A 27153-nucleotide genomic window follows, 5' to 3' on the forward strand; every position below is an offset into this window, starting at 1 on the left:
CAATCCTTTAATAAACGTTATGGTCAGGTAAAGCTGATTTTAGATGATAGGTTCCCAAGAACGATTTGCCCTCAAATCATTATAAGCCAAAGGGATTTCAGCAGCCCTCTTCTTATGCTTACGTTACACCAAAATATTCTCAGGAAAGAAAATTAAATAATGTAACCTAAAAAAAAAAATCTATGGAAATAAGTTCCCTTAGACATTTCTTAATTTTCTGTTCCTTTTTTTTTTTAAGTTAACATAGTGACTGATTTATATCAGATTTAGTGGGTGCTAATATATCTTTATCCGTATGGCTGAAACGAAATCTGGGTAAATTTGAGCATCCTTTAAGATGCCTTATTTTTGAGAAAATGCCTCTTAATGAAGTAAAATGAGATGGGAGGTAAACTTACTGCCCTCGCAGGTGTTCTTGCATTGTTCCAGCGTTTCAAAGTTGTTTAGATTGCCAAGGCACCCGCCGTACTTGAAGCCTTCGCATTTACTTGACACGTTGTTATAATAATACCTAGTGACAAAACCTCGACAGAGTCCGCTGTCTTCGTTCATATGGCAGTAATCTGGCTTTTCTAGAACTGATAAGAACGTCAGAAAGCAGTATTCCTTTTTGTGAATGACTTCATCATGCCGATTAAATGTCTAAAATAACTAAAATGAAGTTATTTAAGGAGCATACATGAAACGTTCAAGATACAAGGTAGAAATGGAACTTTATCCCCAACAGCACAACATTACAATTGTCCACTAGGTCTACGATGACATTTAGAATAAGGAAGACGTTATCTGTTGTCACACGTTGTTGCTGCTGGAATTTCAAGTTCTAAATTCCTCATGGTAAATTAATAGGGCGACAGCTATCCACTATTTCATGAATCGAAAGAGTAAGAGAGATTGTTATTTTACCCTTGGTTTGGAAGACATATTCAAAAATTCATAATATTATAAAATATGATGGTAAAATTTCGGTTCAGTCATTCTTTTTTTTTCGGTTCAGTTATTCTTATTAGGCTTCATGCATTGGCATTTAGGAAAGATACAGGAATATTTCCTATTTTTTCAGGGGTAGGCTCTCGTTAGGAAAGGGAGTGTAACGTATTGCTTCACTACAATGGTTTCAATTTTTTAAAAAATATTGGAGTAGAAGCCTTAGGCAGATGGGAGCTTTCACGGCTATTCTTGGAGTTTCCTGAATCCTGTACCAGGTTAGGCATGACATCCTCCGCCACTGTGTCTCTTATTTTTCTTCTTCCCAGCATTGGAGTGACTGCAACAGTGCAAAGGCAGAAAGGAAATACATTGCAGGGATTGGAGAGGCTTTTGAAAAAACCTAATGCCCATTCCAGACTGGACACGGCTGTCACGACAGGTGCGTCCCCGTGATCCACATTACAGGCCTTCGACATAATCCTCTACAAAGAAGAGAATTAACTTCTTCTCAAAATCATGTTCGCAAGAAATATGGGGCTTGAATTTTTTTACAGTAAAGCTCCAATTTCCCCATTTTTCCCCCTGCGACTAAATTATCACAGCGTGACAAAGATGAACTATGGTATTCTTTTACATTTTAAAGCAACTGGTTCTCCTATCTCAAGGAAGCAAGAACTCAGGAGTGTTTTACTGTAAAAAGAGCATATATGTAATCATGTTAACGATTTCCACAGCAATTGCAAATCTCTGAAACACTGATCTTCTAGGAGGGCATTGCTTTATTAAGTAAAACATCCTATTGTCATGTAATGTAAACTCTCTATCTTCTGGAACTTCTCAAGATATACCAATTTGAAAGTTATTTTGTTTGTTGTTTACTGCCTCTTGTTTCTCAAGGTGAATGTTACTGTTATCCCTATAGTATCAATTTTTTAGGTTAAGCGTAATTTATGGGACAAGGGAAAAAAACAATTCTTTAGATTTTTATAATACTTTTTTTATAAGAGAATGAGGAAAAATATATTCAATTGCTATCATTTTGATTGGCTTTGGCCTTAGTATGTACTTCTTATGAGATTTCACTTATTTTATTTTTAAAGATTTTATTTATTTTTTTCATGAGAGTCACAGAGAGAGAGGCAGAGACACAGGCAGAGGGAGAAGCAGGCTCCCTGCGGGGAGCCCGATGCAGGACTCGATCCCAGGACCTGGGGTCATGGCCTGACCGAAGGCAGACGCTCGACTGCTGAGTGAGCCAGTTGCCTCTTAGGAAATTTTAAATCATCTTAACAGAGAATATAAGAATTCTATGTTTAAGGAAACGGAGTGGGTAAAATATATTGCATCTAAAGAATAGAAAACAATAAGAAATTAGGCTGAGAAGTATAGCTAAGAAATTATACAACTAGAAGTTGCTATTTATGAGCCCCCGTTCTAGGGCATAAATTTATTTTAAGACGGAGTTGAAATTGCACACCTGTAAAATGATTCTCTTGGGCCTACAGTTTAAGGTTACAAATCAAGAAACCCATGCCCCATATTCCTCAGATAAAGAAACATTCTTACAAACCTGCAAATACAATCCCTGCTCTAGACTTAACGCTCAGTTAAAACACAGAGTACAGACTAGCTACAGACGAGCTTCCGCCCGCCACCGTGTTTTCACTACTAACTTTTGTCTGAGGCTGCCTACTGGACAATTGTCTTAAGCCAAACTATTTAAAAAAAGAGATTGTCTTCATACCTGTCCCAGTGTTGATGCCAGGAAGCATGTGACAAAGTTAGAAGTCCAAATGCTCAGAGGTCTTTATTATGAATTGGTTTTGGCATCTGCACGCTTTCTAACACATGTGAATGGTGTTGATAGCTGGGCTTTATTCTCTAGTTTCCACGTATAATATCAATTAAGAATTAAGAGAAGAGGAACTCCTAACTAGGAACCTAAGTACATATCTATCTCACTGCCCTCTGACCGCCTGCTAAGCCAAGCAACTCTCCAACCTACCTCCCTGACTCGACGAACGTGTTCATTCAAGTTGCTTCTTCATCTTTGCTCCTCCTTTGACACAGCAAGTCTCTCATCCTTGGGTCTCCTACTTACTGTCGTATTTCCTGTAAATGCTGAAGTCGAACTCTACAGGCTGGGGATCTGGGGGCTTGGTGATCTCACTGAGCAAAGCAGTGTAGTGAACTGAGTGGGTTATACTCAAAATCGAGGAGGCCTTATTTTGCTCTTTTACTACCACCATTCTAGGATGATCAAGAAATCCATAAACCTACACAGAAAGGGGGACACTTTTACCTTGTATCTAGGGAAATGTTACATTTTTTTCTTAATCAAGTTAATGCCAATCTGACAAAACTCACAAAAAAAAATGTAGATTCAGACTTGCTAAAGGTAAAAGAGCTTTATTTTTCCCTTAACGTGCTCATTTTATAGTCAAGGAAATAGGGGTTCAAACTGCAGAGGTGATTCCTTCAGTTCATAGCAGAGGTATGCTCCTTTGCATATCAGATTCTTCTTCCTTGCACCTAATAATTTATACTGTGCTTTGTGATTTACGAGGTTGTTTTTCATACACTTTCAAACACTTTTCATATAGTGTTTTCAGACACTGTGATTTTCAAATCACACAGTTTTTGACTGTTTGGGACCAATTGACTTTGGTTAAAATACAATACTACATTTTTGGGAAAATATCAATAAATATGAATCAGTAAAAAAAAGAATGATTGAATTCCAAATCATTAAGTATATATGAAATAACATAATTTTATAGTATATTTTATCTGCATATCACTTTTTCCTAATTTCACATTTTTGAAAAAATACTCTGGTGTGTTAGTATTTCCTTTCATGAAGATATCATCTTTTGCTTGGCGGACAAAACCCTCTATTTGTATATATCCTGTATTCTTTGATACTACAGATAATGAGTCTCATTTAATTGAAACACTGAACATTTCTGTAAGTTCAGTATTTATAGAAAGCTATTTCAAAATTTGTGAATAAGTACATCCATGATGGTGTTTGTATAAACTTTGCCACTGCATTTATTTTATGTTTTGATTCAAAGTCCAGTAAGCCTTAAGTTTATCAGTCACAAAAGTTTTCAGTTCTTTCTCACACAATTAAATCAAAGTCAGAGAAATTAAAATACACTTTGAATTTTGTAACTCTTTCATGTCCTGAGTTGAACTGATTCCTTTGTTCAATATTTTCTCATTCAAATTTAAATGACATACAAGGTAATTGGACCAAGTCAGTTTCTAGATCTTTACTGAAAGGAGTGTCTTCCCTGATCTATTGATATATTTTTTCATGTGCTAATATATAAACATGGTGCACATATTATATATTATATATATAAAAATATATATAATATATTCATCAGAAGATTATTTTTAGTTAAAACCAATAAATAATTTGAATCATAAAATAAAAAGTATGTACACACGGTAAATAATATTGACAAGAGCAATCACATATTGTTAAACATATCTCCATTTACTTCTGCATATAGACCGTTGACAACTCAAAGACACATACGAATTCAGCAAAATACTGGATAAAACTTACTAAAGATACACAATGCTGAGATTATCGAGGAATTAGAGATCTGAGAACTACAGTCATGTTAGCAGCATTCTGAATTACTGTTCCGGAGATGTTAAAGTAGCATATGTGTGGCTATGGAATTCAACTGCTTTATTATTAAATATCATATAGCATTAGAATGAGAGTAAATATAGTGTTTGAAGACTTCCCTACCAAATATCATAAATGTCATTTTTAATTTTTCACTATATCCACTGAAATAAAACACCATTTCAAAGATCATATGGATTTAAGATGAACTCCGTATCAAAGAGAACTAAGAACTCAATTTCTTAGTGTCTTACCTAAATTCTAATTAGCATATAAGTGAATATTTACCTTTTTCTAATGTCTCCGTCTTAGCCTTTGGATAAACTGCAAGAAAAATAATATGTGCATCAATTATCACAATTTATGTGGATAAATTATATATAAATTTCAACTTAACAAACTAGGATGATGTATTTATTACCATTAAAATTATTCTTAAACATAATGTCAATAAATACCTTAAATTTCTTATTTTCTCTAAAAATGAAATAATTTTAATTTTTATAAATATGAAGCCATCTACATTTTAATATACTGTCTCAAAACCAGTGTTGAAAGTTTCTAACACATCAGCAAAAATAAGAATTCATGGTGAACTACATTTGCTATTTGAAACACCTCTGATTAAAAATCATTAAGATAATGTGAAATATGAAAGTAATTCAAGCAGCACACTTTGCATGTGAAAACATAATTTCTATAGAAAGTTGACAGTAGAGGTAGAAGAAACGAGAATTATCTCCTTTCCTGATTCCCTCCCCTACTGCATTGTTTCAACCCAATTATAAGTTTTTTTTTTTTTAATTTTTATTTATTTATGATAGTCACAGAGAGAGAGAGAGAGAGAGAGAGGCAGAGACACAGGCAGAGGGAGAAGCAGGCTCCATGCACCGGGAGCCCGACATGGGATTCGATCCCGGGTCTCCAGGATCACGCCCTGGGCCAAAGGCAGGCGCTAAACCGCTGCGCCACCCAGGGATCCCCAATTATAAGTTTTATTATAATTTCCAAGTACTGAAGAGAAATAGAGCAAAACCTATCTGTGACATATTTTTTTTTTTTTTTGGTTTATCCTCAAAGAATTAATGGAATCAGTCCTCTCAAAAACTAGTATCCTACTTGCCTTTGATCCACTATATTCAAGTATGGATTCTAAGTTCTAATTTAAGTGATAAATTATGAAACTCAAATTGATATACTATGTGAAGTTTTAATTTGCCCATGTAAACATCAGGAAAGCTGAATGGTGTTTGTTGTATGATCACTTGTTTTACAGAGAAAAGCTTTGATCAAGGCAGTTTATAATTAGTTGTATGGCCAGAGAAACAGAGGGGGTGTGGGGGAATGAGTTGGCTTATATGCCCTTTTCAGCCAAAAATCAGCAGTTAGGTTATTCTTTGGAGAATAAAACATATTTGAAAGAGAAGTTAATGAGGCCTCTTTTTAAATTTTCCTATGTTTTATTTAATAGTCTTTAATATATGTAGTAAATATATATATTTTCATATTTTTAATATATATATATTTTTTTTCCTAATTGTATTTTAAATATTAAGGAAACCTCAGGAGTCTTTCTTATTGTAAATAACCAACTGTCAATGTGTTTCAGTTAGATAGTGGATTGTCATAATAAGCTTATACTGAAATATTTTAATGTACAATTAACTTGTTACAGTTTTAATTCATGAGAACAAAGAAAGAATACATACAGATAAATATTACGTCAGACTAGATTGCTAATTAATCATTTTCACTGTTTTGCCTGCTGACAATAGCCATTGGATGGGAACATAGAAATGCTTGATTTCAGTGTTCATGCAATATTGAAAGAGATAACTTGTTTGTTTTCTGATTCCATTCCAAGTTGATTAATTTAGCTGGCATACATGTGAACTAACTTAAATCTGTGTTTTGGCACACACTACAATTCACATGTATTTGTAATACCAATGATTATCTTTGAGGATTCTGAAAATAACGTGGACACCCTATTTAGCTGATATTTATGCCAGTTACAATCTGAAGAAACAGTTAAGTTTTACAGCAAATTATCATCTTTTCCTAGATTTATTTAGAACATAACATTTATTAATGTCTTCAGGAGTAATGAGAGTATGTTTTACTAATTCTCGTTTTAGTGATTCCTTGAACCCCAACATATGTGAATTCATACATTAAATATTTTATTATGAATATCATAGTATAATTAACATCCAACAATTGAGTTCATAATTATATGACACATCTTAGTCATTGTAATTTCACTCCCATCCTTCATCTTTTTCTCTTGTGTGGGGGCGTAGAGGGTGGGACCCTAAGACGAACTTTTAATGATTCTCATTTGTTGAAATCAGCCTCAAAAATATTCTAACTAGGTGGGAGAATGATTGTATGGGCAGAAGATTCTCAAAACTAAATAGGTCTTCATGATTCCAAACAAAACATGAAATGACAAAGTTAAAAATAAAGAGAATGGAAAAAGTATTTACATTCTCTTTAATTCCCTATGGAGAAAATTCTCATCTGAATCTCCATGAAAAGCCGCACATCACAACTAGCTGAACCAGTAAAATTGTAATGAATATAAACAGCATATTCTAGAACCTTTAAACCTGTTTCAGGAATTGATGCAATTCTGTGAAATTGAATGTAGATCACTTTTAACCATGTAGATCTCTTTCATCTAATTCTTTCATGTCCCACATTATATTACACCTATTTTTCAAAGCGATAACAACCTAAGGTAACGTCATTTAGGCTATAGGGAAAAAAGCAAATAACCCAAAAGGCAAACATTTTGAAAGCCACTTATGTGAAGCCATTTTATAAACTTAATTGTTATTTTTTTTTAATTTCTTAGCTTTGCTTCCATGTCTCTGTTATTATACAGGTAAATACACCAAACACAATTATACATTGGAAAAAATGAATAAAACAACTTTACATGCGAAAGGAGAGCTGTGCATACATAACAAACTAAACTCAGTCATAGTTCCTCTTCCCTGAACTATTTGGCTTGCTTTTATCTCAAGCATGGTAGTTTACAAGAGAGAATTCTCACTGGTTTCCCCAATCATACAAAACTTCAGCTTTCAAGCCTTAATATATAAAATGTAAATCATATTTTGATTTTCTGTCTCCTATATTTATACTATCTTCCCTTTACTAGGAAAAGCACTTAACAAGTGATATGAATTGCAATAATGAAGCTTTCATAACATTCTGTTCACAATTTACGCCGAAGTAATTAACACACATTAAAACAACCAAAAATCTCTCAAAATAATCACCTTGATCTTTTGGTTCACTCTAAAATAATTAGGTTTTCAGCATAAAAGGACCACTTTTGAGAGATTTCACTGGCTGCTCCTGTAATAATATTCCTACCTTGTCATGGCAACTAAGCAGCATTTTACCCAGGCATAAAGACGTGAACTACAATGAACATAATGAAAAAATATATAATTTAGCAGGTAGAGACAAATATTTCATTTGCATGCAGTTTTGTTATCCAGGACAAACTCAAAGGGACTCTTTTGCAGACTTCTTCACTTTTTCTCTACATATGTCCACTTTCTCTCGCAAATTATGCCTCCAAACCCAGTGACCTCAGTGTCCTAATGTCCAATCTCCATATTCTCTACCAGGGAGACCCATGACCCCATGCTTGGGCTCCTCTCCTCTGGCTGTGGTTCAGAACCGCCTCCGTGCAGAGAGCTGTCGAGATTGCTGGGCTCACCTAATAGGTCTCCTTTCCCTCCGAGGCCACGGTCCTGCGCCGCCTCTTGACTAATATCTGCAAACAGTTGCCTCATATATATTTTGTCCAATTTTCCAGTCATTTATATTATGTGAGGAAGTTCAGTTCCAGCTACTCTATTAGCTGAAGATGACATTTCCTCCTTAGGTGATTTTTTGAAAGCCTAGCAATACCTTTCCTATATGCCAACTATCCTGAGCAGCAGCTCACTATACAAACACCCAGATACTCAAACAATAAGCGGCTGTTGAAAATGTGATAAGGACGTGGAAGCAAGAGACTCCCATTTATATGCTACGTAGTAACTATGTGTCAGGAGATACCGTAAGCAAGGGGGTCACTGAAGAACCGAATAATTATATTCGATTGATTTCTAAAGTAAAGGGTGACTTTTGAACGATGGTGAAATGAAAGATTTGTGATTTGTAAAAAAGAAACAAGTATGTATTTGAGGACAGAGGCCAGTTGATGAAAATGTGTAGGCTGCTAACCGAAAACGTGAGAATTACAGAGAGCGAGACAGCCAGGCCTCTAGCCAAGGTGCTGAACCTCAGTGCTATTCAACCCAACACAAAAGGGTACTTGGCCCAGGAGGGACGAGAACGAGATACAATGAGTGGAAAATGACCGGGCAATCACCCAAACCGAGGCCCCGCAGAGGCCCCTGAACTGCTTCCTCTGTGTTCACAATATGTCCAGCACTTCCAAAGAGAAGAAAGAAGAGGAAATAGGTGCTCGAGGTCAAAGAAACATATTAACATTGAAATGATCAAATCTATACTTAGATCTAATAACCCTACATTTTTTTTTTTAAAGTTAAAGGAGCCTAAAGGCTCGTGGGTGATAAGCGGCCCCAGAAACCTACCTCTTACACATTTTTCTTCGCACTCTTCCAGACTTTCAAATCGATTTTGATTTCCTTCACATCCCCCATATATAAATTCTTCGCACTGTTGAGTGTGAATGTTGAAAAAATAATTCCTAATCATTGCTCTGCATGGGCCATTATCCGCTTTCAAAGCACAAAACGAATGTAAAAGTCTCAGTGGTGGCAACTCATCTACAAGGCAAAAACAGAAGGTATATAACACTCACCAACACGGTGATACTGTTCCGTATTTCCTCTTCGTTTCCTTATCAGTACTCTTTTTGTCTTATAAAGTACAAGCGAAATAAGATAGGCCGAAGAAACCAGGACAAATTATTCGAAATTTTCAAGAAGGTAAAGTTTATAAACTTTATTGATAAAAGTAGATAAAAACAGGTTTTATCAACAGTGATAGTATCAACTCTTAAAAGAAGATGTCAAATAATTTTTTCTAGACTCTTCTTAGGGATTTGGCTTAAACATACACTAATTGACCAATATGGAACTGAATAGTAGTTGTAAAGTAACCAATGTGTTGACACTGCAAGTATGTAGACACATCGTTTTAAACTCAGCGGTTTCTAAGGACAGACATTAATGGACAGCTCTTTGATTTGCTCTCCCTAATCCGTGGTTGTGTCATGTTTTTACACATAAACAACGTTTTAAAAGCAACAGTATATCCATAATCATATATATATGCATATATCACACTATATTAAACCATTCCCTAATCATGAAAATGTTAGTGTTTGGTATTACAAATACATACACATCCTGGTCCATTCTTCTACTTACCAGGGTTGGTTTTTTTAACAATAGTGGGGAAATTTAATGCTGTCCACGGGACACCTGCAGGGCTCAGTGGTTGACCGTCTGCCTTCGGCCCAGGGCGTGACCCCGGGGTCCTGGAATCGAGTCCCACACTGGGCCCCCCGCAGGGAGCCTGCTTCTCCCTCTGCCTGTGTCTTTGCCCCTCTCTCTCATGAATAAATAAATAAAATCTTTAAAACAAAAACAGTGCTGTCCACATTTTAAAATAGAATGAGGCAATTCTTTTGATCTTGAGTTAGAATTTTTTTTTCCCTCGGTATCCAGTCACTTATTTTAGTCACAGAGGAATTTCATATCTTGGGAAGACACTTGAGAAAACTAAATCTTTAAAATTTTATAGAGTCTAATAATATTGAGAGGCCTAATTTTAAATAAGTTTCATTTGCTTATCGAATCTATCAGTAAGACAGACCCTGAAAATTGTAGTTGCTACTACCAAAATAATAAGACCAATAATGCCATTAATACTCCTTGATTATTGTCTATGATATATTTTCTAAGACTTTCAGTATTTACTATGATCACTTCCGAGAGACATTGAAACCTTAAAATGACCTAAGCCAGTTTGCCCTTTAGAGGGCAGCAGTATTCTACTAAATTAAAACTGAGTTAAATCTAGGTTATCTTCCCAAAGAGGGTTTTATTTAATGCAGTATAAAATAATATACTTTGAAAAATATGAATGGATGTCATCATTTAAAATTACATAAAATTTTTTAAAAGCATTAAATAAAAGAACAAGTTTGTGACTATATAATCATCTAGAAGGATCATTTTTGATTGTCCTATAGTTTCAAAACTTTTCTGAATATTTTGAAAGAGAAGATACACCCATCATAAAAGGTAGATTAGATTCTTTTATCAAATCTTTCCTACCCTCCAGCTATTGTTATCTTAATGATCTATATCAAATTAATGTCCCGTATTAGCCACATTTCAGTAATGTTAGAACTCTTTATGATAAAATAATTGGAATCTTATTTTATATTTTCTATATGGGTCATAAAACAATAAGTAAGCCCTGAAATCTTAGAAGGGTTAAAAATATATCCTTCTACACACAAGTTATTATGAAGTTGTTTCACACTCATTTGACAGTAATTATTTATGAACATGTGAGTTTTATCTCAATCACTCATGCAACTTTTAAACTTAAAAAAAAAAATCCAAGTTTAGTTTACAAAATACCAGATGACAGTTTTGATTTCCTTGATAACTGAATTGACGTTTTTTTCAATTGAAATAATAGAACCGACAAAAATGATAGAATGGTAAATTTTCAGACCCCAAATCTGATAAGGTGGAGCAACATAAAACAGAGATTTATTACGACACATAGACCTTCATCTACAAAAGACATGGGTATTTTCAGCACCAAACACAATTTTCATGAATTGGTTAATTAGCAAGTTATCTAGTTAATACTGGTCAAATCTTTAAGTAACGTTGAGTTGTATGCACCTGTGCACTTAACTGTTTTCAGCTTCCTGTGAGGTTGTGTGCAATCGAAAATGTAAAATTTGGGTGTTTATATAATTTTTAAAAAATAATTTTCACACCAACTATATAGTACCCATAAAGCCAATCTCTAAAATACATATGTAAACAGATTACCAAAATGAGTAAATAACTATTGATTGACCTATATAAATTTTTTGTTATTTTTCTTTTAAATGATGTACCTAATATTTCTGCCAATTAACGTATTTGAATGCGATCGACTTTATTTATTTATTTATTTATTTATTTATTTTTAAAGATTTTATTTATTTTTTCATGAGAGGCACAGAGAGAGAGGCAGAGACACAAGCAGAGGGAGAAGCAGGCTCCACGCAGGGAGCCCAACAGGGGACTCGATCCCGGGACCCCAGGATCACGCCCTGGGTCAAAGACGGTGCTAAACCTCTGAGCCACCCTGGCTGCCCAGTTGGGGTTTTTTTTTGACAAATTGCATCTAACATTTCCCAAGAAAAATGTCACTTCCATAAGTGACTATTTTTTCCACACAATGGAGAAAAATATATTAAATTTTTGGATTAAAATTGAGAGCTTTCAATAGCTGAAGAAGATGAATGTTTCTAACGCTTTACCTGTAATTCCGGGATATTCTTCACTTTCATCAAGGACGGCATTAAGAGGGGCAGAGGCACAATTAAGCAGCAGATATGTAGACACCCAAAATATCTGTTCTTTCTTCATTGTATAAATCATCTCTGAAATACAGAACCCAGATATATTTAATGAAGAGTTAATGTCGAGTTATCTGTAGACCACCAGGAGCCTTATGCACACCTCCAGATGTAAATTTTTATACTTAATGCGTATTCTCATACACCTCTGTCCACAAATTCCATGAGTCATAAGTAAAGCATGTATATGTAGCATTTAAAATTGTAGACATGCCTATGTTCAGTGCATATGTCTAACATGTCTAATTTCAAGTATGCAACTCATATTTCACCCTCGAAAATAAAATTAAAATGGCAATAATTGAGAGACATCCGTTAATACCGATCAACGTGGCTAAATATGGACTAAGATGCATTTGCAATTCTATTTGCCGTATCTTTCTCACGGCTCTTCTTCTTTCTCAGTCAGAATTAATTATCTTTTAATATTTCTGGCATTTTTCTGTTATTTCATTAGTACAACTTTGAATTCCTGATTTCTCTTTCCCTTGACTTCAGTCTTTCTCTTCAAAAGGAAAAGACGTTTTCCAAATTTTTGTCTTTGTTCCCTTTGAAATATATTTATGCTTTTACAACCAAGTTCCCAGCCAGATTTTCCATGAGATGGCAGACAGAGCTGCTGAAAACAGAAACGTTTAGCATTTTAGCAAGTCCTTTACCCCAGTCTTGCACCCTCGATTTAGGCAGTTAACTGATTCAAAAGAGTTTCACAGAAAAGCGACTTTAAGTGATAAACCAACACATCTGCACTCTAAGGGAAACAGATTTCATCAGGAAAGTGAGACTTCCTCCTTCAAAATGATTTAGAGATCCACGGTGAAAAATAATGGAAAACCACACTGAAATTTTGTTAAGGCTCTTTCTACTTTGGATTCAGGGGTGGAAGGAAATGTGTTCATATAGCGTAGGAAGCGAAAACCAAGGGATGTATGCACAGGTTCAGCCACTGATGTTATCAGAGTCAGGAAGGAAAGAGAAATTTTATCAGTAAGCTCTCAGGAGTCTCTGTTTACTCTTCGAGGGAATGGCAGTGAGTAAGGGACAGGCAGGCTTAGGTAGGGACGCACGGGCAGGGGCCACGGGAGCCGCCTCACACAGCGGTCCGCAAAATGCTGAGATGGAAGGAAACCAGATAAGGGAGCAGACCACCACCTGGTCCCAGATGTTAGGGAGTTTTTTTCTTTCGTGGCTGCGGTGCAATCGCAGAAGATGACCAGGCCACAAAGAAGTAAGTCACGAAGGTGTTACCAATAGGCCTTGCTCCAAGGCAGGTGGCACAGCAACATCAAGGCCAAGGCTCCCTGGTCAAGTGTTCAATGAAACCTCCAGTGGCCACTGGGTCGGGAGCCCTCTCACTCCGAGCCCTCGCTGTGTCCTCGCTCAATCAACGTCCATCCCTTTGCTCACTGTCCTGTGTCCCCGAGATTCGTTCTTCGGCTCCGGGAGACGAGAACCCTGCTCTCACGCTTCAACAGCTGCAATGTACACTGTGAAGGTGTCTGTAGCTTTATAATGAATAATAAGCTAATGCCATTTCGGTTTAAGCTTCATGAAAATTGCTAGTGAATGTACAACCTATCCTTTCACCCACTTTGTACATATTAACATATATTTGATTTTCAGTCAGTAGCCACGTTATGTACCTTCCATGTCATAACCTATTTGAATCCACAGATATACATGTGTGTCTATGTGTGCATATAGATAGGCACACACATATATATATAATTTTGGAGAGTCTATCAGCTAAACTTCTAGCTTTTATCTTATTTTTGAAAATGCATTTTTTTCAAGGACTCTTCTATTTCCAGAGCTATACAACCCTATTCGATTTTGAGTGTAAAATATAGCACGTTTTTCTATCCCTTGGCTTAGGGAGCAGGCCACGGTTGTGTGCCTGAAGACCTTGATGAGAATTTGGGTCCTAAGCCCTAGTGACTTTTTTTAAAACTATCAGCCTTGAATGTTGCCTAATTGTAGACGTTTTAGACTTTCCTCGGTTGCAAGGATCAGAAGCCAGCTCCAACAGGTTGGGTCAAAAGGCCACCAGCTCATTCATTCTAGAGAACGTGGGACAATCTAGGAGTAGAAAGGAAGGTTTGGGGTTGGAGCCGAGGGCCAGGGAGCCGAATGCCACCAGGAGTCTCTCCGAGCACTTGCATTCCTTAGTCTGGTTCAGCATAGCCCAGCGTGCCCTAGGTAGAGGGGTGCACAGCCCCGATATTTCCAGGGTCTTAAACCTTGAAAGTCTTCCATTCAAACAGTGTGACTGCTTCTTTTGACGGATGCATGTCAAAAAGCTTGAGTACAGCGCTGATGGTTTCAGTTTGGAGGAAGTGCCCCCTCACCTCTGGCCAGATGTGTCTAAGGTGAAAAGCTGTCAGGAGACTAGCATAGATCTGGAGGAGCCAAAAAGGACTTGCTCTGGGGTTGCGGAGTAGGATGGGGTAACATTGCAAATCCCAGCCCAAGTATGCAGTTTTAGGATGGACCGGACAAGGGCAGCCCCAGGAGGAGTGGACCGCTGCTTCCAGGAGAAGGGAAGGGCGGCGGACAGATAACCCTGAGAGCGTGCACCGTAGCAAGCCGGAGCTGACTCCGGGCTGATCCAGAAGCTGAATTCAATTAGCCGAGCGCCAGTTCAGTGCTCTTTCTTCTCCACAATGTTGCCTCTGAAGAGTGACCAAGAGCACTAAGTAGCTCAGCCTCCCAGGGCAAAGGATTGGCTTGGGCACACCACTGGAGAAACCAGTACAGCTTCTTCTGACACTGATAAAACTCTAATTTGTAGAGATCAATTAGAGTGAGCTGACCTCATTACAGATTGTTGTATTTAATTTCCTTTTTAAAATTTCCAAGTACATCACTAAGTTACGTTGCAAAGTGGCAAACAAGACAGAAGACCACCGGGCCTTTCTGCCCTCTACTTTCCCGAATAGCTGGCGCCATTAAAAATAGCTACTCCCCTACCTGGTATCATGCAGGAAAACTGAAGCAAAGGAGTTCAAAGATCGGAACGGGAAGGATAAAACGTTAAACCTCATAAAAGAAACATAGGGGAATATGTTCGTGATGAGGTTGGTGAAGATTTCTGAATCAGGATACAGACAGCACCAATTATAAAGTAAAATACCGCTAATTGGAGTTCATTAAAATCAAAAACTTCTGCTCATCAAGATGAGCACCACTAAGACACCGAAAAGGCAAGTTGTAAGAAAGTGTTTGGAATCATGTATCTGGAGATTATGCATTAAAAATCTATAAGGAATTACAAATAAACATCCAATTAAAATGGGGTAAAGATTGGCCGGGACTTCTCAGAAGATGATAGGCCAATGGCAAATAAGCATATTAAAAGATACTCAACGTGGGATCCCTGGGTGGCACAGCGGTTTGGTGCCTGCCTTTGGCCCAGGGCGCGATCCTGGAGACCCAGGATCGAATCCCACGTCGGGCTCCCGGTGCATGGAGCCTGCTTCTCCCTCTGCCTGTGTCTCTGCCTCTCTCTCTCTCTCTCTCTGTGACTATCATAAATAAATAAATAAATAAATTAAAAAAAAAAAAAAAGATACTCAACGTAATCAGTCATCATGAAAATTAAGATTAACACTACTGTGAGATAGTACAACGGAAATTAATAAAAATTGACCTTCTAAAGTGTTGATGATTTGAGCCTTCACCATTGCTGGTGGGATTATGCTATCACCTGAATTATTTTGTGTTCCCCAAATTCTTATATGGAATCCCAACTCCCAACTATGCTAGTGTTAGGAGGTAGGGCCTTTCAGAGATGATTAGGTCTTAGGGGGGAAGATTCCTGTTCTTATAAAAGAGACCCCACAAAGATCCCTCATCCCTTCCACTATGTGAGGACACGAGCCAGGAGGAGGACTCTCCCTCTTGCTAATCCCCTTTAAATTCGAATTCAATATCAGAAGTTATTTAAGCAAGAAAATATTATAAAAATGTGTTATGTTGGTGACTAGTTGTGTATAATAATACGTTAGACACTAAGAGAGATTAAAAAATCGAGAGAAACCCTTGGCCCTTAGGAAAGTACGCGTAACCAAGTGAGTTAAGTAAAAATGCAATGTTAAATGCCTAAATTCTCAGGATGTCTTTGTATACGCCAGGCACATAGTAGTGGACAATAAATACATGTTCAATGATTTACCTTGAATAAGAATAGTATTTACATTTTGGGGCAATAAACTAAAACCCCGAAAACTTAGCTCTGCCGGCAACCTGTTAAGTAATCTTTGGAAATAAATTTAAATTTCTAAACCTGATTTATAAAACTCGTGACTTTGGCTACATTGTCCTTAAGTTCCATCCCAGTTCTAAAAATTTATTCATCTTAATTAACAGATTTTATACACTCCACAGAATAATTTATGATTCTGTTGTATAACTTACATTTTCTATTCACTTTAATGCTAATCTGCAGTGTCAATTTTATCCTTTTAGGTCAAGATGTGTTCTGAGAATACAAGTTCAGCAAGATGTTATTAGCTGTTACATTAAAAAAGTGTTCTCATAAATAAGTAAATAAAATCTTTATTAAAAAAGTGTTGATACGTTAATATATATGTATATCTGATTTAAAAACATATAGGTTTCTCGACTGTAGGACTTTTATAGGATCTTTATTATGGTAACATGCAACTGTATCTTCTATGGGAGAATATAGTAAATGCATTTCCAAACTTATATGACAAAGGGCTATTTGCCCACAAAACATTTTTGGAAAATACCTTGACAAATAATGTGACATTTAAGGAGAAGTCAGTAGATTTTCTGAACCAGAAAAATATTAGAAAGTATGATGTGATCTGTGCTTCAATAAAATCCAGCATGTATGGGAAAGATGTTGGGAGGGCAAAATTTAAGTGGGATTGACCGCTCGAATGATGCAGAGGATCAGATTGAAATTATGAACAGGGACCCTCCGTGGAACGACAGAGAGACAGCAGGTCTGAGACACTTTTTGAATTAAGTATTGATAAAATTGATGTAATTGATTAAATACAAGATATGAAGGACAGAGAATTCAAGTATATCCTGAGAGAATTATTATGCGAGCCGTACAAATAGGGAAATTAATGTTACTGTTTTATTGATTGGGGTGCATATTAGTGATGAATTTAGTCTGGACAGATTGTATTTGAGGTCGTGTTTTCTAAGCGGACCTGTAGAAAAGCAGTTACAGATGTGAGATAGGGGCTGGGAAATGTTTTGTTGTATCATCAGCATCGTGAGGCAGGGCCTTTTCGCCAAGGGAAGGGGTGCCCAGAAGTCATTTCCTGCTGCCTCTTCCCTTTATTTCCTCTCCATCTTTCTTGTAATTACTTGGCTTTGTGGACACTGCCTACTAATCCCTTGGTTTCAATGAAACTGCTCATTATTGAACAAAAGGTTTAGTACTTTGAACTCACTACTTCTTGTCATGGGAATACTCTTCTATAAAATACTGGAACCGCAGTGTCCTTCTATTAGTTAGGATCCTTTGCAGATATCCTCTCCTCCAAAAGATTTCCTTGGAGCACCATATTTAAAAAGTAACCACCACCAGTTCCTCATCATTCTCTATCTTAGTAAACCAGTTTTATTTTTTTTAAGGTTCTCTGCCTCTTTATTACTGAATTATAGAAATTCTTTGTCGATTAATGGATATTAATTCTTTGCCAAACATATACATTATAAGTATTTTATCTCGGTTTATGGCTTATTTTTTCATTTTCATCTAAGTGTCTTGATGAGCACAAATTTTTACTTTAAGTAAATTTGATTTTTCAAAACAATTCTGTAGTTCAGTAGCTACTCATATATCTTCAGAGTTGTACAAACATTGTCCCAGTCAGTTTTAGAATATTTTCATTATCCTATAAGGAAACTCCTTACCCTTTAGCCATCACCTCCTGGCTTCCCAATTTCTCCATTCTACACCCCTAGGTGACCATTAATCTAATTTCTGTCTCTAAATATCACGTAATTCTAGACATTTCATATGAAATAATCCACTATATGGCCTTTTGTATCTAGCTTCTTTCATTTGGCATAATGTTCTCAAGGTTCATCCGTGCTATAGCATATATCAGGATGTCATTTATTTTTCTTGCTGAAAATATTCCATTGTGTAGAGCTACATGATTCATCCACTTATCAGTTAATGAGCATTTGTGCTTCTTCCGCTTCTTCCACTTTTGGGGTATTATGGATCATGTTATGAACATTTGTGCACAAGTTTTTGAGCAGCCATATGTTTTCATTTCTCTTGGGCATATAACTAAGAGTGGGATTATTGGATCACATGGCAATTCCGCTTAATCTTTTAAGGAGCTGCAAGATTGTTTTTCAGAGCAGCTGCCTTTGGTGCTCTGAAAAAAGCCATATCCCATTCCTACTAATAATGTTTTGCTTTGTTTTCGGAATAGCACTTATCACCACTTACATATTTATTAGTGTACATGTTCACTGTCTCCATCACTAAAGCATTTTCCATTCTTAACATAGACACTTTATATAATATTCACGATTCTATGTTCAGTACCCAAAATGATGATAAGTAGTACTTGATGAATAAATGAATTAATTAGGATATACTTTGTGAGCTAAAATTAGGTTACGGTATGAATCTTTAGATACAGCCATGCAGTTTTATTTATTTTTTCCAATATCGTCAAAAAATAAAGAGATTAGGAACAGTTGTGATGGAGTCCATCACATGGACATCCATCCATATTTCTTTTTCAAGCTGTGTTTTTTTTTTTTATGTTGCTTATTTCATCTTTCTGGAAGTATGAAATAGTTCGATTAAAAAATTTGTTTAAAGGGAAACTTTTAAAAGAAAAGGTAAATAGAGTAGACTTTATGTTTATTAAATTTTGCTTAAGTGGTATTTTCCAAATCAAAAGAGGAGCAAGAGCGATTGCTAAAATCCAATGCATTGAGATGGCAGTTGCCAAAAGGTATACTTAGAAAAGAGGTAATTAGGTAAAAGAGAAATGTATTATCTGTTATTTCACTATTTATTTATGATATTAATATTCTTGAGAGAGTATGTGAAAGGAAGGGAAGTGGTATGTATGAATCTAGGAAGAGAGGAGCCAAAAATGGAAAGGAAAAGGGAAGAACTTTTGAGTTTTTTTTTTTTTTTACTTATTAAGCATATAAGCTTATCTATGTACTTCACATCAACAATAATCTTCTTAAAAATCTTATCCTATATGAAATATTATGCCCATATTAAGAAAACTGAGGGACGCCTGGGTGGCTCGGTGGTTGAGCTCTGCCTTCAGCCCAGGGCGTGATCCTGGAGTCCTGGGATCGAGTCCCACGTCGGACTCCCTGCATGGAGCCTGCTTCTCCCTCTGCCTGTGTCTGTCTGTCTCTCTCTCTCTCTCTCTCTCTCTCTCTGTGTGTGTCTCTCATGAATAAATAAATAAAATCTTAAAAAAAAAAAAAAGAAAATTGAGGCTCAGAGAAAGAATATAACTTTTCCAAATAGAAGGAGCCAGAGCTAAGGTTGCACTCGCATCTCTGTAACTCCAGAGCCCGTGGTCATATCACCATACGAGTCTGCCTTCCCAAGAACTGGCCAATCGGTCTTCAGCAATGTCTACAAAATCCCCAGCCTCTAGCTGCCTACAAGGTTACTCTGGTTTGCTTGGCAAGTATATCACCACAGTAGAAATAGCTTTGCTCCTTATGGAAACCAAGAACCACCAAATCCATCCAAGTAATGTTCCATTGCTGTAATCCTAAGTAATTATCTCTCCTTTTTTCCTTCCTCCTTTTTTTTCTTTCTCTTCTGTTTTTCCTTCCTTCCTTTCTTCCTTGTCCCCTCCCCACACTGTCCCCATTTCCTCCCTTCTTTTCTCTTTTTTAGGTTTGTTTAGTGGTTAACAGAAGGAGTCTGGAGTGAGACTGTGTTATGGGCTCAGTTGTGTCCCCCTACAAATTCCTATGTTGAAATCTTAACCCCCAGTACTCCAGATTGTGCTGTATTTGTTGATAAGGGATTTAAAGAGAATTGCTGGGCTACAAGTTATAAGGTGAATAGTAAAGATCTTAAGATAAAGGGAATAGTTTTCTAAGGATCGCAGTCAGTTGGAGCTAGAAATATGTTGGCAATTTGGCTTTGGTGACTGGAAGAGCACTCAAGGGAGTGGCGGTGGATACCGATGTGGACGGGAACTTATGACCAGATTCAAAGGGCAAAGAGCCCACGGAGAGTGGAAGACACCGATAGTAGGCTGGAATTACAGCATTAGATTTCTAGTACATCATTTTGGGGAAGGCATAAAACGGCTCAGACGGTCACTGATCTATCATTAATAACACCTGCTATTTTATCATCTTTAAGTAAAATCTGGAAAAATTACATATTGTGTTTACTTATATATCATCAGCATTGTGCTTCTGTAATTTAAGCTTCCTAGTTAAAATTTTCTTTTTCACAGATTGTTGAACTTCTTTTTATTTTTTAAAGTCTTACTATTAATTTCTGAGATCAATGCATACTTTGCCATGTCTAAAAGAAAGAAATTTCATTTTGGCTGCTGCTTTGTGGTGCACCAATGAAAGACAGGAGAGACAAAACCCAACAACCAGAAAAGAGGGGAAAAAATAGCTTGAAGAATAATTCCAATTTTCTGCTCAGCAGTGGCTAATGTTGTTATCCTCTTGGTGTTTATTACTGCCATCCACTCAATTTGGCCGATCCCTGGGGGAGCTACGCGTCTGCCCACTAAAACCTGGAGTCTGTTTTTATCTTTAACCTATGTGCTTCCTTGGCTGCTTCTCATCTTGGCTGAGTTTGCTGCACAGTAACACCAAGGATAATGAATGAAGAAGGAAAAAATTAGAATAAAACTTATAGTAGGAGAGGGGAAAGATAAAAACCCTCCAGGGATTCTAATAGTGTTCTTTTTTCTCTTTATGTTTTGAAGTTCATTTTTTTTATAAGTAGTATTTTCAATGGAAAATTTCCAAATATTCATAATGACTAGAGACCGGAAATGGATTTTTCTTAAAAACTATCCTTAATCGGTTTCCAACTCTTGCTACTGATTGTAGAATTTCTGAACTTGCATAATCTCGGTGAGAAGTTTGAGAGCCGGACTTTCTTCAGGAAAAGAGTATTTTTTGAATAAATACATTGTGAGAATGCAAACGCATGAGCAGTTTCCCAAGAGAGGTCTCAGGCACTTTTGCCACATACCAAATTCTAACAAGTCCGTACAGACCCTTCTTTATCTCTTTTTTACCTTCCCCTTAAGGCCCACATTCTTGGAACACTGAGTCATGATTATAAGCATTATTTTGGCATCAGGATTATTTATGTATGAAATAAGATTGAAATTAAGATAAAATGTCGTGAGGCTCTGACTATATGGAATACATACCACATTTATTTTAAGAAAAGATATTAAAAGTGCAGAGATACATCATTATGAAACGTCACTTTTTGTAAATGTTTTAACATTTTTTGGTTTCTTCTTTTTAGGATTTTTTAAAGTGTATTTGTGAGAGAGAGAGTGGAAGGGAGAGAGCATGCACGGAGGGAAAGGGAGAAGCAGACTCCCCACTGAGCAGGGAGCCTAATGCGGGGCTCCAACCCCAGGCCCTGATGACCTGAGGTGAAGGCACTTGCTTAACTGACTGAGCCACCCAGGGGCCCCAAAATGGTTTCTTATCTATTAGATTACTGTATCTTGACAATAATGCTGTACAGCCAATAGGTATATTGAATTTATGTTAGAGATACTGATCTATTTTCCAACATCATATGGCTAAGATGTCTAGTAAGCAACAGAGGCAAGACTAGATCCTGGACTTCCCCACAGCTTCCTTAAAATAAGCAAGACTTATGGGATAGAGACTAAATCCACTTCAGGAAAATATAATTCAATATATTTTAATTACTTAACATCTGTCTGTATTTATTTGTCTTTGAAATATTACCTTATTGTGAATTCAAGACTATAAGTAGACTGCATCACCAAAGGAACTACAGGATAAAAATCAATTTCTCTGGTTTGTTAATCCTACAAGTACAATTCATTAACCCAAATAAGTTTTTACTGTGGTCATTATTATAATTATTATAATTTTTGATTTAGTGAGTTGCCTAAATGCTTTCTGTTCCTGGTTTAAAGTCTATACTTCATTAGTGGTTATATTTATTATTGTATAAATATTTCTACATCACTCTATCCAAATATATGGGAAGTTGGTTTTTGACCCAAGCCTTAGCTAATCACATTTGAGAGGGGCATAGATCAAAGCCTTAAAAAACCGGGGCGGGGAGGGGGGGGGTTGTTGCTTACACTCGAGAAAAAGACACAGAGGTTCACTCAGCAAAGACTGAATGAATAGATTAGAACAAGTCTACACAAAGGAACATCTCGAAAAGGTACCTTTTTTTCTCCAAATTTTAGTGGAAATAGAAGCCACATCTACAAACATTAAAAAAATATTTGATTAAAGAACAAAGTTGAAGGAGCACATGGATGGCTCAGTCAGTTGAGCATTTGTCTCTTGGTTTTGGCTCAAGTCAGGATCCCATGCTGGGCTCTGTTGCTCAAGGAGGAATCTACTTGTCCCTCTCCCTCTGTTCCCCTACCTCTCCGGTCTCTCTCTCTCTCTCAAATAAATAAATAAAAACTTATAAAGAGAGGTGTGTATGATATATAATACTATTAGAAGGGGAGGTGGGGAGAGGTGTCCTGATTTGTGAGGAAATTAAAAAGTAAATTCAAGATAATTTGATAATTAAAATGACATGGAAGGTGAGAAAGAAAGAAGAATCAAGGACAGCTACAGTTCCCGATTTAACAAAGGGATCAACAGAGAGCTCCAGGCAATGAGTTGAGAAGCCTAAGGCAAGGAGAATGTTACCTTAGGAGGGTGATGAATTCAACGTGAGGTGGTTTGAAGTATTTGTAAGACTTTCATTGGAGCCGTGACATAAGAAGCCCAACATGGAGATGTGGAGCTCAGAGCAGACATCTCTACTAGAGTTAGAAATATGAGAATCCAACTAGAAATGATAATTACATGTGTAAAGTGGATGAAATTGATTTGACAAGTACTTGCATAGCGTGTGCTAGGGAACAGGCATTCTTTTAAGTGTTTTTACAAACTTAAGGTTATGTAATCTGTGACTGTGTGAGGTGAGTGTGAAGATTAGAAAGGAACACCCCAGAACTAAAGCCCCAAGAATGAGGATGAGGAAAAGAGATCTGAGAAGACAACTAAGAAATAGCCCAGGGAAGCGGGAGGAAGCCTAAAACTGCAGTGGCACAAACGATAAGGGAAGTGGGCACTTCAAGAACTTGTTGCAAGTTGACAATGCCTAAAGCACAGAGCGTTCAAAGTAAAACAGGAGCTTAAAAAAAAAAGAAAGGGCATGGGGTTTAGTGACATTGTCCACATCCTTGCAAAATTACAAAGGATTTGGTCCAGTGGTGTGGGCAGCAGCGGGGGAGCTACCGAAGGAAGTGGAACAGAGGCTGTGACAACAGCAAGTGAGGCTATCATTGTATAGGTGTATCCTGAAATATAAGAGAGCATTTTAAGGAAATTTTTTGTGGAGGGAATAGTTTTATATGTTACTGCCATTAAAGAGAGGGAGACAAAAGCTGAAACAAACAAAAAATAAAATGAATAGAGGGGTGGTTGGGTGGCTCAGTGGGTTGCGCACCCGACTCTTGATTTCAGCTCAGGCCCTGATCTCACAGTCCTGGGGTTAAACCTCTACTCAGGCTCCCTGCTCCTCGGGGAGTCTGCTTGGGATTCTCTCTCTCCCTCTCCTTCTACCGCCCCCCCCCACATGCATTCTCTCTCTTTCTAAAATAAATAAATAAATAGATTTTTTTTAATTAAAATGAATAGATGATCCTCTAAAATGAATAGAGGATCCCAGGCAACAGGTGAAGAGGGTCTAACTTTGCCCTGAAGAAAAGACTATATTTCATAAAACAAGAGATTTTCTTATTTTAGGCAGTGGGGAAATACGATACATTTTCAGGTATGGCCATGTACATGTGTGTTTTGCGAGGGAGGTGTTGAAGAGAAAAATAGAAAGTAGATTTTCCTGCTGTGATTCAATTCTCTACGTGAATAAGAGGTTGAGATTGTTCAAAATTTTGAGAAATAGTGGACTTCTAAAAATGTGAGGGTTTGATATTTTCTCTAGATGAAATGAAGGGAGATACTAAAAATATTCTTATTAATTTATGGGCTCCTGGGATTCAAAATTATAAGTTCATAATAATTTGTGCCTTCAAAAATCAGTGCTCCTTCTCTCCAGATATAAAAATTGAACTTCTGAAGGATCCAGAGTTGGATTTTAACAATTGGACAGACATAAAAGACAAAGAGAGCAAGATATGAGGAGTGTTGGCAAGAGCAAGAGGAAATATATAAGTAACTTATTATTTAATAATCAAACAATTTTTCCTGCATGTGTACATTCTTTGTTCAAAATTATAGATGGTATCTTAAGCTAGCAATATCACACACTTGTAAATTTAAATATATGAAAATGGCTAAATGCAAACCCATGTTTATTTTATCATAAAAATGTTTTGCTTTTAATATAGATATGCAACCTTATGACAACTATCGGGGCAGCACATCCATCCACTGGATGTAATATTATACAAAGTTGAATTGTTAATGAGTAAAAGATAAAGTGGGGAATAATCATGGAAATATGAATTTTAAAACCTGAATACATATGCCTTTTTAAAGATAATCTAAGGAAAATTGATGTCCATGCAGAAAAATATGTTTTTATAAGGGAATATACATTAGACCAGTGCAATTATTTTGAATTTTGAACTTTTTAATAAGATTTATTTATTTTAGAGACAGAGAGAGAGAACTCTCATGAGCGGGGGGGGGGGGGGGGAGGGGGCGGTCAGTGGGAGAGGGAGTAAAGCGACAGAGCCCTATTCGGGGCTGGATCTCACGACCCCCAGAATCATGACCTGAGTTGAAGAGTGGGATGCTCAACCAGCTGAGCCACCCAGGTCCCCCTCTATTCATTTTATTTTTATTTATTTATTTTTTTTTCATTTTATTTTTTATTTCAGCTGTATTTTTTAACTTATTAAACTGTTGTTTCAGTTATCTTGTTTATTGAACCACCATTCTTTACCACTTTTTGTTGATATTAGTGAGCTGAATATGTTCATAAATCCAGTTCTCAGAGAAAGATAGATAGCCTATGTCTGCTCCAGAAGCAAATTTATAAATAATAAACTCTTCATTGATCCACATTAATCGGGGATTCCACTTCTCTCACAGTGAATGGTTTAATTGTTTCTCTATGATAAATCTGTGGCCAATGATATGAGCACAGTATGCTATTTTCCAGGGCTGAGAATGGGATACTTTTGAAAAAGGTCCTTGCTCTAAATGGAGCCACATGGCCAAGGCTCACTTGTCTTTATGCAATGCCTGGGGCTGAAGCAACCATCTGTGAGAGTGAGATTCTCCGGGATAACACCTACTTGCTAGGGGCTCCTGGGGGGCTCAGGGGTTGAGCATCTGCCTTCAGCTCAGGTCATGATCCTGGGGTCCTGGGATGGAGCCCCACATCAGGCTCCCTGCTCACTGTTCACCCCCAGCCCCGGCGTGTGCCCTCTTTCTCTCTCTTTCTCAAATAAATAAAATTAAAAAAAAAAAAAACACCTCTACCTGCTATAAATGATGGAAATAAAATGACAGATTTGCTAACCAGTCTTGAAGCGTATCACCTCTGTGCTCTGTATAATAAGACAATATAATGAGATAAGTAGCCTCATGATTTAAGCTGGTGGTGCTGTGACTTTGTCTTACCAGCAGCCACATAACCTAACCGGCAATCATTCTGCTGTTTTTACTCTCACAAACTGGTTATTAATCAATTTGTTTCAACTGTTTTTGATTGGAAAGTGCTTGGAGGAGGAGAAAATAATATCAGTACTACCAAGCCCAGGTCAGAATCCTCTTTTTTTTTTTTTTTTTTTTAATCATTACAGCTGTGTTGACATTAAAATAATGCCTGATCTTTGGCTATAAAAGAGTCAAATTTTAAAAGTTTTTTTAAAAACTATTTTAGTGTGTTTTATTATTTTTTTTAAGTAATCTCTCCACCCAATATGGGACTTGAACTCACCACTGTGAGATGGAGAATTGCATGGTCTCCTCAGTCTCCTGACTAAACCAACCAGGCATCCCTAAAAGAGCCAAATTTTTAGATTGTTCTAGAAGTATATGGAGAGTAAAGATAAAATATGGAAAATAAGCAAAACATTCTGATTTGGTAAGTAAATTAATACTAGAAACACAGAGTGGTTCAAAAATAAAGCAAAATCAGAACAACAAAAGAAACCTCTTGAAATAATTGCAAACTATTGACTCCACCTATGTTTACTTAAAGATTGGCCAATCCACTAGGAAAATGCCTCTTGGGTCTGGCTCTTATTACAGGAAGTCATGTTTCTGGAGAATTGTGTAATGTGAAATTCCCTGATGTTCATTCATCAGTTAAATCGTGACACGTATCTGTATTTTAGATTGTGACAATCTCATTGATAGAAAGCTTTGTTATTCTTTCTTTCCTACAACAAGCAGTTGTCGGATGTGATTTTATAAAGTTTCTTCTAAGAGCGATACATTAAAAGCTGTTCACTGTGGAGGCCTAACTTCTTGTCATTTATAATGTAAGGAAAAAATAAATAAAAAAAGGAAAATCCTGTAGAAAGGAAGTGGTGACACCAGGGAGAAAGAGTGAATATCTCCATGTTATAAACAAATAGCATACATGTGTAAACTATTTATTTTTTTAAAAATCAACAAAAACAGAAGTGGAGAGCATGGTGATACAATTATATAGAGTTAGAGATGAAAGAAACCATAGGGATAAGCA

The 27153-nt window shown here is 36.7% G+C and overlaps 1 protein-coding gene across 6 annotated transcripts in view; it reads right to left on the reverse strand.

Moving 5' to 3' along the window:
- Positions 1–27153, reverse strand: part of TFPI (tissue factor pathway inhibitor) — an 89395-nt gene that overhangs the window by 17647 nt on the left and 44595 nt on the right. For all 6 annotated transcript variants that reach the window (XM_035697409.2, XM_025460444.3, XM_025460445.3 and 3 more), the window contains 4 exons: positions 12132–12254; positions 9205–9399; positions 4868–4903; positions 399–578 (listed from right to left, as the gene is read on the reverse strand). In XM_035697409.2, coding sequence (XP_035553302.2) covers positions 399–578; positions 4868–4903; positions 9205–9399; positions 12132–12252 — 532 coding nt within the window. In that variant the 5' untranslated portion in view covers positions 12253–12254. The remainder of the gene's footprint in view (positions 1–398; positions 579–4867; positions 4904–9204; positions 9400–12131; positions 12255–27153) is intronic.

Source organism: Canis lupus, chromosome 36 (assembly GCF_003254725.2).
Source record: "Canis lupus dingo isolate Sandy chromosome 36, ASM325472v2, whole genome shotgun sequence".
NCBI classification, from domain to species: Eukaryota; Metazoa; Chordata; class Mammalia; order Carnivora; family Canidae; genus Canis; species Canis lupus.